The sequence below is a fragment of the Scomber scombrus genome, chromosome 1, assembly GCF_963691925.1.
Source record: "Scomber scombrus chromosome 1, fScoSco1.1, whole genome shotgun sequence".
Taxonomy (NCBI): domain Eukaryota; kingdom Metazoa; phylum Chordata; class Actinopteri; order Scombriformes; family Scombridae; genus Scomber; species Scomber scombrus.
Window position 1 is genome coordinate 23,628,484 of NC_084970.1, and position 17,419 is coordinate 23,645,902.

A 17,419-nucleotide genomic window follows, 5' to 3' on the forward strand; every position below is an offset into this window, starting at 1 on the left:
CAAACATACCGTGTGGTGTGGCCACTTTTATGGTTGTTTAATTGTGTGGAAAAACAATAAATCAAGTAGCCATGAAGTTTGAATTTCATTTTAACCCACATGAAAATATATTTTCTGTCCTATTGGTTCATAAGAAATCCTCTTTACTGATAGTTTGTGGTGTTTCTTTACACAAACACAACTATCAGGCTGTGTACTCAGGCCATTGAAGTTGCAAGATGTACATTTTAGATGGAGACCAGGAGGTGGAGCTATACAGTAAATTTAGACCCGGTACAAACTATTATCTGAGCTTCATTTACATACAACTGAGACAAAGAAAACACACATGTTGAATTAGAGTACTGTAAAGTGTAGATTCAATACATTCGAGCAATGTAACATACCAATAAAGAAATCATCCTTCATCCTGTAAAACAGATGTGATTTTTCAAGATAAGGTTGCCTGTTTGCACAACATGTACACCAGCTGAAAAGCATTAAAGGAGCATGTATTTATGATTTTATAACTGCTGCATTGGAGTGCTGTTGGAATGATAGAGGTTTGATAATATATGTGCTATTATACTGCAGATACACGTACAGATATTTTAACAAATACGGAGTAAAAGCGGTCACAATAATGCTAAATGTACCATAAATTCACCGCACTGTTCCCACCTTGACACCTCTGTTGGTTTAACTTGACAGCCTAAAGTAACAGTTAATTCCATTCTCTATATCTAATAATTAGAAATGCATTAAGAAACAGCATTCAGGTCGAGGCACCCTGTGATTTCATTTCAAATGGTTAAGTTGGAAGGAGTGCGTCAATACCTGAGATACAATATATATATATATATATATATATATATATATATATATATATATGCTAAGGGAAGTGACCTTGACCAGGTCGCCTACTGATATTTGTTTGGAAATCAACTACCTCACTGATGTACCGTCACCTCTCCTGTTACCTGAAGCCTTGGATATGTGCAAAAGTAACAAAAGACCAATTACTTTATCGCCTAAAGTTACCCATTCCAGCTCACAGTGTTGACCTAACACACATGTCAAAACTCAAATTTTGGAATAATTGTGGGTGGTTTACACACAATTTGGCATAGACAGACGGAATGAAGCATTAAGGATTTTAGTTTTGGAAAATTTGGATGCAGTCGCATATATATTTTGGTCTCACTGGGTGCATTTGTGTTGAAAAGAAGCCTATTAATCATTTCAAAAATATTAATTTTTGCTGTAGTGCCACTCTTTATTGCAGTTAAAAATGACCCTGTATTGTTTCTGTTTGATTGTTGGCAGCAAAAATCTCTTATAGTGGCTAAAGGTCACATGTTAAAGGCATTTTTAAAGTTAGTCAGGACAAAGAAGGAGCAAACTCTATGTCAGCATGTGTAATCTTTAGCATAAAATATCCCATGTCAGCCTTGTCCACAGGTAGAAGCCGAAGACTGATGTCAGTATCAAAGAATGTAACAGTAAAGTCACTGCAGGCTATGTCGCTGATCCAGTGGCTTCCTGGATCCATGATCACATTTATCACCACAGACTTCACAGAAAGCGGCGAAATGCAAGTAAATCATACAAAAGCTGAACTTCTGTAACCCGACTTCATTCACAGTGAAACACAAAACTTTTTTAAAAAGTCATCACCAGGAGGTCGATGCATGGTTTTAGTGAAGTCAGCCTGTCTTTGGCTCTCCATGAAAGTCATCCTTCACTCTGATTTAAAAAGATATGTGGATGAAAAGTTTTACAGAGAATTCTGACTCAACCCTAATCTGAGCTCTTCACTATGGAGTGTTTATGTGTCGCTGCAGCCAGGACGCCTGCTAAACAAAGCCACAGAGCTCATCTGTGGCTATGAAATCAAGGCAGAAAAAGCAGCCCAGGTGTTGTGATGAGAAGTCAAAGCGTGCAGGGAGCTAGAGATCGCCGTACCGCTCCAGACTTAAATGCAATACTGTTCTGAAGGCGAGAGTAGTGGCCCTCTCAGTCAGCTGCTGGTAGTGTGTGTCTTCCCTTAGTCTGTCTAATTGTCTGCCGGCACTCATGCCAGCTCAGGTCGTGCCTCCATTTCTCCACGAGATGCCGTGCGCGCGCGCATGTACTCGCTGGTCTGAGCTGCCCCCTGGCAGCCATTGCCGAGGCGCCACTTCCGTACAGCCAGGAAGGTGTTTATGCCATACACAACTGTCACCAGGAGGCCAAAGACCTACACAGAAGTGGAAACGGGGTAGAATAACAATGTCTGAATATGAAAGGAAACCAAACACATAAATGGTGCATGGATACACAGTTGTAGAAATGTGTCCGTTGCATGGGTCAATGCAAACTAAATTTAGACTGAAGTGTTTAAAGTGAATGAACAGGCATACAGATAAATTAGTTTCTTGCTAAAACACACACACATACACGCACAAACATGGTCTAGTGTTTGAAAATGCACATTCAGGTTTATTATGGCTTCTTTCTGCTCTCACATCAGATAGCATATGACTCAGTGATGACAAATCTGAATAACTGGAGCAACCAGGACCAGTAGCAGTCAGATAATGTAATGATTAGTCAGCACAAAACAAACTCTAAATGAAATTATTACTGAGGACTTATCAAATGCATGCATGCATTCTTTGTGATATCATAGGATATTATATGCTGACTGGACATGGCTAGATGAAAATGTACTGACATAACAGGTGAGTTGTGAAGATGCACAGGTATATACAGTATGATTAAAACAAAACAGCCATTTTGGCTCCAGCTACTCACCACCGCAGCTATTTCAGCTCCAGTTTTGGGGTTGATACAGGCCAGTACAAGAGATGACAAGAAGAAGAAGAAGGTGCTTGCAGCTGTGTTAACCAGGTCCTACAGAAACACACAAAAACAAACATGATGACACCAGGACTGTTTACCTAGTTTTACTTAAGAGGAGCGGCTGAGGCTGAGCACTTAAAATTATGTTTTCATTTTTGTTGTCAGTAGTAAAAATGTAAATAAACAATTGTATACATGATAAGTGTATCCATAAATACATACATACAACTAGGGCAGGATAGCATTTGAAATTTTGCAATACTTTTTTCAAAACGATACTTGAGATTTGGTACATTACTCCGGTAAAGGTATTGTGTAATGTTCTCTGCACACAGGAAGCAACAAGAGTTACATTTTCTGAAACAATTATCCAGAAGGGGAACTGTCTGATCAAAGAATAGGTAAACAAGATCATGAATCTGACCATGCATTCAATGCCAAATGAAAACTTTCATTTTTCTTTACTTAGTTATACAGTTATATTTAACTATAAACACATACTGTATATACATACAGTAGGCTAAAGATGAGAGCTAGGGCTGCTAAATATTATTTTCTTAATCTGCTGATTATATTCTTGATTAATTGATTCACCATTTGTTCAATAACATGCCAGAAAATTGTGCAAAATCTTGATCACTATCCCAAACTGACGTCCTCTAATGTCTTGTTTCCCATCTACAACCCAAATATATTGAATTTACTGTTGAAGAACAATAAAAATAACCAGAAGTCATGTTTAACAGAAGCAAGTGTGAATGTGTTAAATTATAGTTGGCTAGATTAAGTTTCTGTGGATTGACAAATCAATTAATTGAGTAATTGTTGAGGCTATCATGACACTTACTACATTTATACAATTATCACAGCAGGATATATTTGTTACCCCAAAAAACATTACGTATTACTTATAGAATTCAAAATAGATACATTTATTAACAATATTTCATCCAAAGCACCATGCAGCTGTATCAATGCTGTTACAAATGCTGCAGATAGTATACACAGTTATGTGTACAAGGCAGTGTTGACACTATTTAAACTTCTATTAGTCTTCACAACAAAGCTGTTGATAAGGTGACTGTCCCCTTCTACATCCTGGTATGACATCCTAGTGTGGTGTTAAGCAAACATTCTTCTAACCAGCCGGACTGCATCTCTGGTGCTTCACTAAGCCATATTTAAAACCTCAGGAGAGCAAAGAAGCCAACAGCACATAGTTAAACGCCACCTAAAACCTCATATTACAAACAAACATCTCCATGAGGAAGAGAATGGCAGTGAGTGAGATATACTTCTCTATAATGTTTGGTATGTTTCTCTCCTGTATGGGAAGAGTTAATAATGAAGTGCTCAGCACGACTGGGGCACGACCCTCGTGATCAGATGCGTGACTGTAATCATTGCAGACACGGTCTCTCACATGACCCACAAGGCTCATACAATGGCGATGTCACAAACACTAAAAAACACACACGCACACACACACACATACACGGAAAAACAACAAACAAAGCAGGCAACTCAGCAGGACATAAAAATTATAATAATGTGCCATTGATCCTAGGGTTTAATCACTGATGCATTAACATGTAATCATAACACCTCACACTAACTGGCACAGTCAATGTACACCAATGTTATAATCCTAACTGTCAACTGAAATCACAACCCCACCCCAGTACACACAAACACAAACACTACTCAAACACACTACCGTTTATCTCGCCAAACTGGTTAAACAGGAAACACTGTATAGGCTGTATAAATTACAGAGTCCTGTTCTTATATGCAGCTGAGCTTTCATACAGCGTTTAGATTACAGATTCTCAAACTATCCAGTTAGTTCAGTCCCTCCAGCTGACACTCAGTCTCTCGACTTCAGTCATGCACATTCCAGGTTTTAACCAGGCCAGCACTCTGTAAAACCTTAAATAACACAAGCAGAGACCGGACCAAACCACTGGCTCTCTGGCTTATTACTGGCCTGCATCATTCTTTTGCAATCCTCTCTCTACTCTCTAATATCTGCAAAGATTCAGAGCGTTAAATAAAACTAGTATCCTTTAAAATTAGTCTTAACATTCTGCACTTAATATTAAATAAACATGTGATGTTCCATGTTATATTAATTATATACGGTTCTATGTTTCTGTCTCTTGGAAATACTCATCGGATTGCAGCTATGGAAACCCTGGAGGACCCAGCAGAGCTCTAATTAGGAAATATATTCTCTTGACAGTCGGGGCAAGTCACACAGGGCCAGAGAGCTTCATGCGAGAATAAAACGTCTCTCCAGCTTTTACATTTATGCCTGATCCTTCCTAAAAGGCAAATAAAGATAGTGGGAAAGTATTCTGTGTATTTTGTCTGAATGGGTGGCAAACTGTCAGATGTCAAAGTCGAGGAAGCTTTTATTAGATTCCACTTGCAGGTAAAGTAAATACAACATGAGCAAAGTGGTCTCTGGTCTGAACTGATGATAGATTAATGACTATAGCTAATGATAACCACAACCCTCAGCAGAGAGATGTAGATCATTACTGGCAGGATAACACAGGGTCAAACAAAAAAACAAGGATGCATCAACTTAGATATGTGAAGATACTGTACATGAGAGTTGAAACAATCATCATTCACAACAGGAAATTTAATTGGCAACTATTTTCATAAGAAATTATTTATAACATTTTTTTTTTTTAAATCAAACATTCATTGGCTCCAGCTTCTCAAATGTGTGACTTTGCTGCTTTTTTATGTTCTGAATAAATTAAATACTTTTATGTTTTAGGCAGCTGGTTTCACAAAACAAGCTATTTGAATGTGTTTGTTTTTTTGTCACCTAAATAAAAGGACAAAAAACCCCCAATAGATTAATAATCAAAATAATTTTAGTTGCAGCTCTACTGTTAACAAAGAATGACATTAAGAAACCTGTGGAAACAACACCTTCTAGATACCATTTGATTACACCCTTCATGGTTCTTCTGTCTGAAATAGCCACTTCATTCATGTGTTGAGATAAAACTGTAATGAGACACTGCCTGTCTGCTCCCAGAACAAAACAACCAGAATCCATCCAACTGTTGCTCTCTTTTTAAAAAGGAGAGTACCAACACAAATATCCCTCCCTCTCTTCCCCAAAGTTGTGAATATTCTTCCCTGTGTTTGTCCTCGGGATTCATCTAACTTCTGTCCCAGAACCCTTCAACGTGGCTGACAAACCAAGCTCATTCATATATTCAAAAGTTCAAACACGCCACTAGAAGTCACTAAGTGGCTTTACAGCAATGACTGCATTCATTTTCGGGTAGAAAGGGAGGGAGTCAGGGTCAGGACCTGTGTTTCCCCCGCAGCACTGCTAAAGTCATCATAGAGAGTGAACTGGAGGATATGGGATCACATAGCACATAAGTTGATCAAAGGTGGGAGGGTTTTGTATGATCAAAACCCTCCTCTGAGACTCTAAACCGCATTATACAAACACAACGCGTTCTACAGAGGAGTGATGGCAGCGTCAGTCCACGTTTGAAGTTTGGAAACAGAAGAAGGCTGCAGAAGGGTTAACAGTTGGTTAACACTCTGAAATGCTTACTCATGGTGAAATTCCCAGAGGCCCAATGTGACTAGAGCGGCTTTGAACTTGTTAGACATAAACAGCGTGGGGTAGAGCTTACACTTTGGAGAGCAACTGAGCATCGTGGGCTTATTAGCTACTACAGTTTGGAGTCAGGGGACAGAAGGCAACAGCTACTGTAAGTCTTTCTGTGCTACAGTTTGGTATCCAAAGAAGAAGTTTACAGCACAGTGTTTTTGTGTCGCAAAAGAAGACACAACACAAAAATTGTTGTTCTCAGAATACATCTCCATATCTCTGTGCATAACAGCATGTTTTCCAGCAACACAGATGAGCCAAGCCTGCAGCCCACCACAGTCTAATGTCTGTGAAGAGCAACCTCCTCTGTGAGCCAAATTGCAACCACCCACAACCACACCTCTGCACGCAAAGACATAAACACTAACACATAATAATAAGATAGTTCTCTTATATGGACTATTATATGGTAGACCTGTGTGGAAAAATAATTAACCAGGGAAGCTAAGATGAGAAAGTTCATTGAGTCAAAGGAGAAAAGGAACAGAACGTCTCAGAATAAGAGTGAACAGGAGGATTTTAGATTATAAGGACTATACTGGTCACAGGTAGCTGGTGAAAGTTCCTAAATCAGCACTGCTAAATTGGCTCTGGCCTCTTTGCGACTGTAAAAAGGCTTTCATTTGGTGGTTCTGCCAGAAGGGGAAGCCAAAGGCACACCCTCTCTTCGTGTTTGAGGCAGGATACTGTACCAAGGATACCATAAAGCAATCTGATAGCTATGGTTGGATTTGGACATCTGGCTTAACATCCACTGCTTTACTACGACATGTAAGCTGTGTGGCCTCTGGAAATACAGTTAAAAAGCTGTTTTTCCACACCCTGCAGCTCAGAACACACCAACGTACGTGTGTGTGTGTGTGTGTGTGGGGGCAAATACTGAAAGGCAACCAGCATCTTGCCGGAGAACACCCACCAGCTCATTTGCTTACAGCTGACAATGCATATCCTGCAACTGTAAGCCCTCCCAACTACTTCCATGCTCACTTTAGCCTCACAGTTTCACCATTAGCTTACCTTCTACAGTGAATCTTGCTAAGCCTTGCCCCGACACTAAATACAAGACTCATATACTTCAAGTCCAGGTCCATATCAATAATCAGTTCCTTAGAAATGAGGAAAGATGCATTCAGTAAAAGATTTTGTCTATTACATAATACAGAGTTCATTGTTTAATATTTCAGTACATTGATGACAATTATGTCATTGCAAGCCAAACTATTATTAGGCTGATTGGGATTAGGATGATTGGAAAAGGAAATAAAGGAAAGAGTAAGCATAAACAGGATGACTGAACATTTCCATCCATTAAAGCTTTAACTTTCTATAGACCTTTTCTATGACTGATTAAATAAAAATGTAGTATTAATTTAACTCTAATACTTAAATCACAGCTGGATTCACAAATATTCCAAGTTAATGTGTCATATTTAAAAAAACTTAACAAACCAATTTGTTAACTAACTTTTGTCCTTGATAGAACCTCCTGCTGTATGCTCAAACATATCATGAGTCTGGTGCAATGACACATTTCAAGAGTGGGCTCTGTACCTACCGTGAGGCTCCAGTTGATGTGGGGCACCTTGGTGTGCAGGTTGAGGCTAAAGATCAAGAGGAGGGCTCCTGTCACCACAAAGGCACTGCAGCTGACAAACTCGAAGAAGTAGACCCCTCCACAGCAGGAACACAACATGATAGTTTCTATACAGATGAATGCAATAAGCGCTAGGACCTGAAGTGAGAGTCAGAGAGAGAGGAGACAGGAGAAAAGTTGTGGGAAAAGTTGATTATACAGTAATTTAAATGTTTCGAAATATAAATGACTGTTAAATTGGTTAAACCTGTTTGATTTGTATGATTGCAGGCTTAAAGGGTCTCTTCGCCAGTCTACAAAAGTATTAATGGAACAGCAGTATCATACAGTACATTTCCACAGATATCAGTTAAGTTCAATTCAGCCAGGTTTAAGATAACATAATTACGGTTTACTAATTTACTAATTTTGTCTCAGTGAGCAACAGAACATAATACTGAAATGAAAAATAAAAAACTGCTTTTTAGCACAAAGGATACTGTCGGTCAAACAATTTCTCCAGTTTAATGTGAGTGTTTGTTAGTACTTAAATTCCAAGCTTTCCAGATGATTAAGTGATTGTCCTATGAATAGACCTGAGGCTATGAGCCCATCTCATGAGTCCCACTCCTGGCAGCCTGCGATGATGCCTCCTTCCAGCCAACACCCATCAACAAACCACAGTATGGGAAGAATTCTGCTATTTAGGTGTTCTTTTGCCATCTAGACCCTGACAAAACCACACACATATTACCGACGGGTTCACAGCGTTCCAAAACCCAGAGACATAACAGAAGCAAGAGAATGCCACTGCAACATATTACCGACCTGAAGCTGCCCAATCCAAACCAGTTTAGACCAGATCTGGTTGGTCTACCAGTGTGGTGCAGGTTTTGTATTTATTTTTAATTGATATACTATATAATGGTGGGTTTGAGTTTAGGGATTATTGGAGGTTAAATTGTGAGTAAATCTATGGCAACAGGCCTTTTAAAAAGGCACAAAACTGAAAGCTACAGTATATTTACTACTCTTTTTACCCTTTGCATCAGACACATTATGTACATGTGCTTGAAACAGTTGTTTGACTACTCAACAGAGGCCTTTTGTCTAATCTGGGTTTCTCTCTCCACTTATTGTGCACATAAGGTACAGCAGGACTTGAAAATGAAAGCAGACACTGTATCATAATTATGTCTGATCACATTGGATTTTTGATTGTTCATGAACACTACAAGGAGCAGTTTTGCATGAACAGTTCTCATCCTCACACAAGCAAAGAACCTTCACACAAGTTTAAAAGATATGGTGTGAGGGGTTTTTTTTTGGACCTATTTCTTATTCATGCCTCTAGAAGGCAGTCCCTATCTCTGTTAGTGTGGTTTGATGCAAACTATATGGCTGATTTAGATACTGCCACAACAGACAGAAGAACAACTATCAGTATCATTGACTAAAAGGGAAAAACTGAAGGGATTCAGATAACTATTTTACCAACACATGCTTTGCCACGAAGTGAGTGGGATGCCACATCTGTATTTTTGAAGGATTATATGGAACATGGTAAGAAAACACAACAGATATTTGTTACAGTTTCTGTTAAGCGCATCAACTCCTATACAACTTACTGCTAGTGCAGAAAACACTTTGAAAACAGTTAAAGGCAGTGTAAATCGTATAATCCAATCCGTGAACAGATCACTGAAGTATCTGCCTCCTTTGCAGCTTCTTCTCAGCAGGACACTGAATGCCTCACAGCTCCACATTTCTCTTCTGAAGCTGATGTGCCCAAGAGGAGGCAGACAAAAAAACATTTCCTTTTTAGGTGAATTGAGTATTATATCACATGTATAGATGAAAGAAAATAGAAATAGAAATTAACACTATCTGGGTGGGCACCACTGATAGTGTAAAAAGTCTTTGAAGTTACTCAGAGAACATTTTTTTCCATAGATCCTCTCACTTGTCCCATTAATACGACAACAACGTGTGTTGTAATCCATACTCATGTGAAGCCTCTACTGGCTCCAACATAAGCCCTGTCTCAAAAGACTCTTTCAATCCTCTTTAAATGTTTTATTCCTAAACAAAAGACTTGGCAACAATAGATGGTTACAAACAAGCATATTGTAAATCTGTGAACAAAAAAGCAGTACATGCAAAGGGTATGTTTGCTAATGAATTATTGTCTGCTTGGGCAAAGACATCTGGGACCCCAGTTTTTTGGGATGACTTTTTAGAAGTACTCAAACTTTTTCTGGTGTGAAGACATTCATTAACTTTTCTCCTACAGAAAAATGTCTGGGAAAAGATTGTTCAGAGGCATCATAGCAAAACTTTGCAAAGATGCCTACAAGGCAAATAAGAGTTTTAAAGTGAAAAAGAACGAAATCATCTGCTCTGAATCCAGTTTAAATCCAACTCAGCTAGTTGCATCTCGTTGCATCTCGTTGCTCGACACTGCTGAGCAAATTCATTTGAAAACAAAACAGTCTCATTAAGTCTGCTCCTCCTCTCTCCTTGTTCTCAGCCTCAATAGCTGTTTCTCCAGTTTAATGAGCAGCACACTGTTTCTGACAAGTAAAGAGTTGTTGTCTGATGACTGGCACTGACAAACTCTCTGTGGAGAGCTGACTGCTTGTGACAAACTCTTAAAGGTCCACAGTGACTAGTGACACACTTTGGCAAAAACACACAAAAAAGGGCCACTCTGTATTGTAGACGTACTGAGCCAAACACCTTTAAGACACAAGTTCCATTTTTTTGCAGCTGTTGAAGCCTCATTTGAGCATTTAGTTGGATAGCAGTTTGTCTGTGACTGTAACATGACCAAAAAGGCTACACCCAAACAGGAGTGGAGAGCTGTTTGGGCTGAGAGATGATGTCATGTCTCTTGAAAAAAGCCTATTGCTTTCCCCAAGGTCCCTGTGTAGCAGGTGTCGGGCAGCCATGGGGGAGGAGGCGGGGGATCACAGGGTGCTATAGTGCCTAAACTTGTATGTAATGATTTTATGTCAACCTCCACCGTGACCCAATCTGTTAATCGTGTGTGTGTAAGTGCATGATCATGCAGACCGTCTCTTTTCCTCTGCTCTTCACATGTGCGCACGCACACACAAACAAACACACACACACACACACACACACACACACACACACACACACACACACACACACACACACACACACACACACACACACACACACACACACACACACACACACACACACACCCTTATCTTTGGGATTATGCACATTATTAGATACCTTTAAAGGCCTCTTGGACTCAGATCCCCTTCTTATACGCCATCTGTTGTGCACAGAAAATTAATGGAGGAGAAAAGAGGCCTCACAGAATATGCAACATTATATGCTGCTCTCTAAATACTAGGAGACCTCCTGCACTAAAACAATACCTAAACTGTTAAATATGCCTGAGCAGCAGTCCACAGTCATCTGTGTGTTGGAAAACATAGCCTGCGTGCAGGTTATATTTCACCCTAGGGGATAAGGTGTGTGTGTGTTAGTGCATGTAGGCAATGGCGTGCATGTCTCCCCACATGCATGCACAACTCTATTGTTGTCTTTATGTCTCCCTACAAGCTCTGAATAAGTAATGTTTCAACCAAAAGAGCAGGAAGTCCTCGCTGACATGCGGGAGCATCTGGTAACTTCATTACACAGCATCCACTGACTGAAAATAAATGCCTTAGAATAATATTTAAATCACTACTTGTTAGAATTGCCCTTAAAAGCGGGAAATATTTGTTCAGCATCATGGATGAACTGTGATGCAGCAAAAAAACATCCTGAAAGCATAAAACCTGGTGGGAAACAATGACAATTTGATCAGTGTCATGTCAGGCCCAACAAGGTATCAAATGACTGGCAGTGTAAAGGAGCATGAGGTGAGTATCAGTTGGACTTGTTCGACCCTGTCAAAGAGAGACAAAGAAAAACCTGCTGTTGGGATGGACAAACTTGGTCAGGTTTCATGCTGCTGGGGGGATGTTTATGATCAGTACAGGGTCAGCAGCAAGTTGTCTAGCTCTCTAAAAGCCTTGGTAAATGCATTTTAGTCCTCTGGTGTGAAATAACTACACAGGTCTATTAGCACTTAGCGTCCTGGGACCCGTTCTTCCTCACACAATAAAAAGTTTATCTAGGTTAGAATGTTAATGGTTTGAAGTAAGTTTGGATGTTTTGATTCTTCCAAGCTGTCTTAAAATTCATCTGGAACTGTTGTCAGAGCAACAAGTAGCGAAGCCCAAACCTGCAAAATTGCAGGCTTGTAAAGTTAGCTGGGTGAGCCATTTGTATCTGAAAATAAGTTCATGTTTAGGAACTTATTTTCAGATACAAATGTCTCACTTTCTCATATTTATAATGAAATCATTTTTATATAATTAGAATTGTAGATAAGAACATGCAGGCAATTGAACAATTATGATGATAAATTGGTGTAATTAATCATAATGAAGTTACCTACACTTATACAAGATACAATATATCAAATGAAAACAAATTTTGAACAAAAAAATTAAACAAACATAAATAAAATTAAAGTTTGTGCATTAGAAAAGAACAAATCAAAAGTTAGTTTGGGATACTCTGAGCAAAAACATTCTGACAGTGGAGTCAGAACATATGACATTTCATTTAACATTTGTATACTAAAACTTATTAAGGGTTTAACTGCAGAACTTTCTTGCTGAAACATGTTGAAGCAATTATAGCTGCTCTAAGGATGTTTTAATGAGGTTTCATTTCCATAACAGACATATAATTATCAACTAAAAGCACCTTGAATGTTCAATGAGGAGAACCTCATTAAACATTCAAGGTTTCATGCACCCAACATCATTCACAGCATGACCACATTCACTGAGAATATCAAATTGTTTACCAGTGATGAAGTGAGAAAAACAGTAGAAATATTGTGTAGCACTATGTAGAACAAAATAACAGCAGTAATGTTGTAGGAGCACATGTAAAATGAGACTAATGTCCAAATATCTATTGCCCCAGTGTAAACAAGGCCTGGGTGTGGAGGTCATGTGATAAACATTTCCTTGGCAAAGTCGTCATAAGTAGAGAGTATGGACAAATGCCAGAGAGGGTGGGTGAGGCATTATAGCCCAGTAACCTTTGAGTAATGACTGGTGAAAACTGACATCATCACAAAAGCATAATAACACTCAGCACCTAATTCCTCCATGTGTTCAGAAAGATAATCCAAGAAGCTGATACATCTGTACCAGTCCATTTAGCATCAATTCTAATCATTACTTCATGTAACAGATTTCTGCATAAAGATGATTAATTATGAACACAGATTTCAATTGCACTTCAGTCAGAGAACAGCTGTCAAATAACACGAACAGAGGTGCCAGATTGAACAGAAACTGTGCTACATGACCCATCTGCACTCTACCTACAAGTATACTACATCACTTGCAGTCATCTCTATTTCACCTTTTATCGGCTCTAAAAGATCATCACACAGCCTCAGCCGGGACAGAGTTAAATGATTAGAGGACATTGCAGTATAAACGCAGGCCGGTGACACAATTAACATGTGGCCTTTTAGGCGTCCTCTAAGAAACTGAACATAAACTTGGATGACTTTCAATGGTCTTGTCCTTGTTAGTGAAAGAAAAATGTGACTAGCTCAAACTGGAAAGTCAGTATCAGAGCTGAACAAAGCACTGAAGTAAACAGAAAGTGCAGATAGACGGCTGGCAGTAAGAACTCAGATAAAGCACACTTGTATTTACACTGTCTGTAATGTGCTATATTTTAGTGCAAATGCCAAAATAATATCTATGTCCTTGCAGAAACAAAAATGGGCTATACATTCAATTTTTTGGTAATAACTTTGTTCATTTATCTGCTTCTTTGCAATATTTGCATTCACTTCTATCAACAGTTGTGCTACAATGTGCTCCTTTACAGCATTTACATCCTGTCTCTGTTGCTTGCAGGACTTATTTAGTATTTTTTGTAGATTCAGTGATTAGTAAATGTATTTCTGAAACATAGGTTCATTTCTGGGTCCTATTTAAGAATCAATATGGTGTCACAGAGGAAAAATTCCTGCAAATCATCTATTTAAATTATTATAGATTGGCAACTGCATTAGAACCATGCAACCACGCGCCAGTATGCTTGCATAAATGAATGAAGGACTAAATATCATATTATAATTCAGAGCTGAAACAACTAATTGATTAATTGATTAGTTGATGGATAGAAAATTAATTGCCAACACCTTTAATAATTGATTGTCATTTTTCTACAAAAAAGATTAGATGTTACTAGCTTCTTAATTGTGACTATTTGCTGCTTTTCTGTGTTATATGTGATAGTAAGCTGTTAGACTGCTCACTATCAGACAAAAGAAACAATCTGAAGAAATCTGTGGGGAAATCTCTGGGGAACTGCAGTGGGCATTTTTCACTATTGGCATTTTATGGGCATTTAATACACCAAACCAATCAATTAATCGAGAAAATAATTAGAGTTATAATTAGTTGCAGCCCTATTACAATTTCTTCATCTGCGGGGGCCTGTGCTGCTGAGGGAATGTAAAAGAAAAACTTGTTTTTGTGCTGCCATTGAGCAACCAAGTCAAAAACATTCATCCTCATTTGTTGTGAAACAGATGAAGACTGTGAATATGAATCTTAGTTCCTGCCTGATCCAAGCTTCTCCCACACTGACAACAGATGGCCTCTTATCCTAACTTCCCACAGACAGAGAGGTAAACATCACAGGTGTGTGCAACAGCACAGGCTGACTGTGCTCCTCTGTAAGACCAGTGGGACACTGAGCCGCCCACCAGCTGAAAATACTTTCTAGAGTTAAAGAAAAGTTTTCAAGTGAAGCAGAGAAGCCAGTGCTGAGCTGCATAGTGTTATCTCCCAACCGTTTGGACTTTTAGTTTGCTTGTGCTATCCAGAAACGCTGTTTGAGGTAATTGCTAGTTTCCTCAACTGCATGGTTTTTCCTGTTGTGGACACACTGCTCCATGTGTATGAGTGTGCATGCCTGCGTCTGAGTCTGTTGGCAACAGAACAAGAGAAATTGCTCTGGCTTGACAGATATTTCCTCCGCTGCTGAATTGTCAGAGCTTTGGGAGCCCTCGTTCAGCTTTGTTGTCTCCTCTCTGAGTTTAAACATCTGGTTTAGGTGTGTTGGTTTAAAGTGACAGTGAAAATATGATTTGTCCAGTGATCAGTACATTCTGACAAAGAAATGGCCAGCAGATAAAGTAATTTTGTGCATTTTGTTTTTCTTGAAGAGACATTCAGGACGTAATCTAATGTACAGGTATCATCAGGTGTTCTATTAGACCCATAACCAAAATGAAGGACTTCATCAGCAGCAGTGGAAGAGCAGGAGGCAGTCACACAATGGGAAGTTAAATTTCAGCCTACCTGCAAACATGCAAACCAAAAGTTGCAATGCCCCAAAGCAATTTTACAATACATGTACTACCATATACTACACAGCACAATAAGTTCAATAAGACACTGTGGATAGCACTATAAGGAATAATAAAGGCTACAAATTATTAGAAAATTGTGAAAACTGCAGTTATCATTTCCACAAAAGTCCAAGATGCAACCTTAATTGCATTATTTTCATCCTCATCAACAGTCCACAACCCAAAGACATTCAGTTTACTGTCATAGATGACTAAAGAAACCAGGAATTACTCACATTTAAGAAGCTGGGACCAGAACATTTTAGCATTTTTTCTTAAAATATGACTCAAAATAATGAATGTTGATAATGAATAGTTAGTGATTAATATGTGGTCTATAATCAGCTCTAAAAAGAATATATCTTATTGGATTAGCTGGATTTGAGATTCATGATCAGGGCAATAATCAGCACCTGCTAAAATATGCAAGTGGCTTCACTCACCAGCCAAAAAAACAATGTTAAGCTATTGAGTGAATGATATGGTTCAGTTGTTTAAAAAGGATACAACTTAAGCTTAAAGTGTATTTATTTTCTGACCATATGTTAGTGGCTACTTGGTGGATGTTATGTCCATCAATGGTGCATCTTTTTTTTTTTTTTTTAAATCACTTTCATGAGGCTGTACATCTGTGAACTTACCATTTCAACCACCTTTAATATGCCAAAGTATGACCAGAGGTACTCCACATCGCACCTAATCCCCCCCAGAACATTCCTTGAATGGACGGGCTCGGTGGTGGGTTGATAGGGGCTGCTGGCCCCGGAGATCATGGAAGTGTTGGAGGCCTCGCCGTCAAAGCCCTCTGCCTCCTCGGTGCTCCTCATGATGATTACCTGTGTTTGTGAGGGGGGGTTGAGGCTGGACTCCTGACTTAGAAATGTTAACCCCAACGCTGACAAACCACCAGGATCTACCTCACGGCGCAGGTTATGTGACAGAAAGCACACTTTGTTCCATGCAGGCGAGAAGTGGATGGAGAAAACAAACCAGACAGTCCACTTTTCATGGCCACCCCGCAGGGAAACAGCCGCGTCGTTGATGAAAAACACAAGCTGTTATCCGTTTAATGTGACCCTGCGATGTTTCCTACTGCGGACAATGTTGAGTCTCTCTCTCTCTCTCTCAAAAAAAATAACTCAGGCGGGTCACTTGTTTGAGTCCCAGTGTCGCTTTTACCATGGAAGATTCTGGTTAGTTCAGCAGCACCGAAAAATAAGCCAACCCGGCTGTGTGAGTCTTCTCTGCGACCGAAAAACACGCACCCATCACGGCCCAGAAGGACCGAGAGAGAACCGTATTGTGTCCTATTGTAAACTTAATTAGGCTCGTCTGTACAGCAGCATTACAGTGAGGCAGGCAGCCTATACGCTGCTCAGCTCGCTATGGATGCAAAGCAGGCTTGTCTCCGCCCCTCCGAAAAACTGCACATTCTTGTGTCGGCTCTGCGCCCGGTTTAAGTATTCCCAAACAGCCTGCAAAACGAACCCAGCCGGTACCACGCCGACAGCACCGAGCTCTGCTGCGTTTTTTACGGCTCCTCTTTCTCTTCGTCTGGTCCCTTTTTCTCGTCGTCGATAAAACTCTGCAGCCTGCAAGTTCCCTCCAACCAGGCCTGATGAAATTATTTGTGTTCTCCAGAAAAGATTATAGTGTGACTGGCTGCGGTTCTCTCTTTTAGGAGTTCATATTCTACTCTATCATCCGGGGTATCACTGTAACAATCTTAATCTATTTTAGCTGCATTACTAGTAGAGTATTACCCCCATTATCCCTCTAACAGTTAGACATTAAATATTAAAATATAAAATATCCGTATAAACAAATGAATATGGCTGCATTGCATTACAGTCGTGTTTTCATGGTTTGCAACTATTTC

General features: G+C 39.4%; 1 protein-coding gene across 1 annotated transcript; it reads right to left on the bottom strand.

Annotated features, from left to right (window-relative positions):
- Positions 1–2,026: 2,026 nt before the first annotated feature.
- Positions 2,027–16,367, bottom strand: cmtm4 (CKLF-like MARVEL transmembrane domain containing 4). The gene is made up of 4 exons (XM_062418664.1): positions 16,182–16,367; positions 8,034–8,210; positions 2,776–2,874; positions 2,027–2,218 (listed from the first exon to the last, which is right to left on the bottom strand). Exons 1-4 carry the CDS (start codon positions 16,365–16,367, stop codon positions 2,054–2,056), a joined length of 627 nt encoding a protein of 208 aa, XP_062274648.1. The 3' UTR covers positions 2,027–2,053.
- Positions 16,368–17,419: the final 1,052 nt, after the last annotated feature.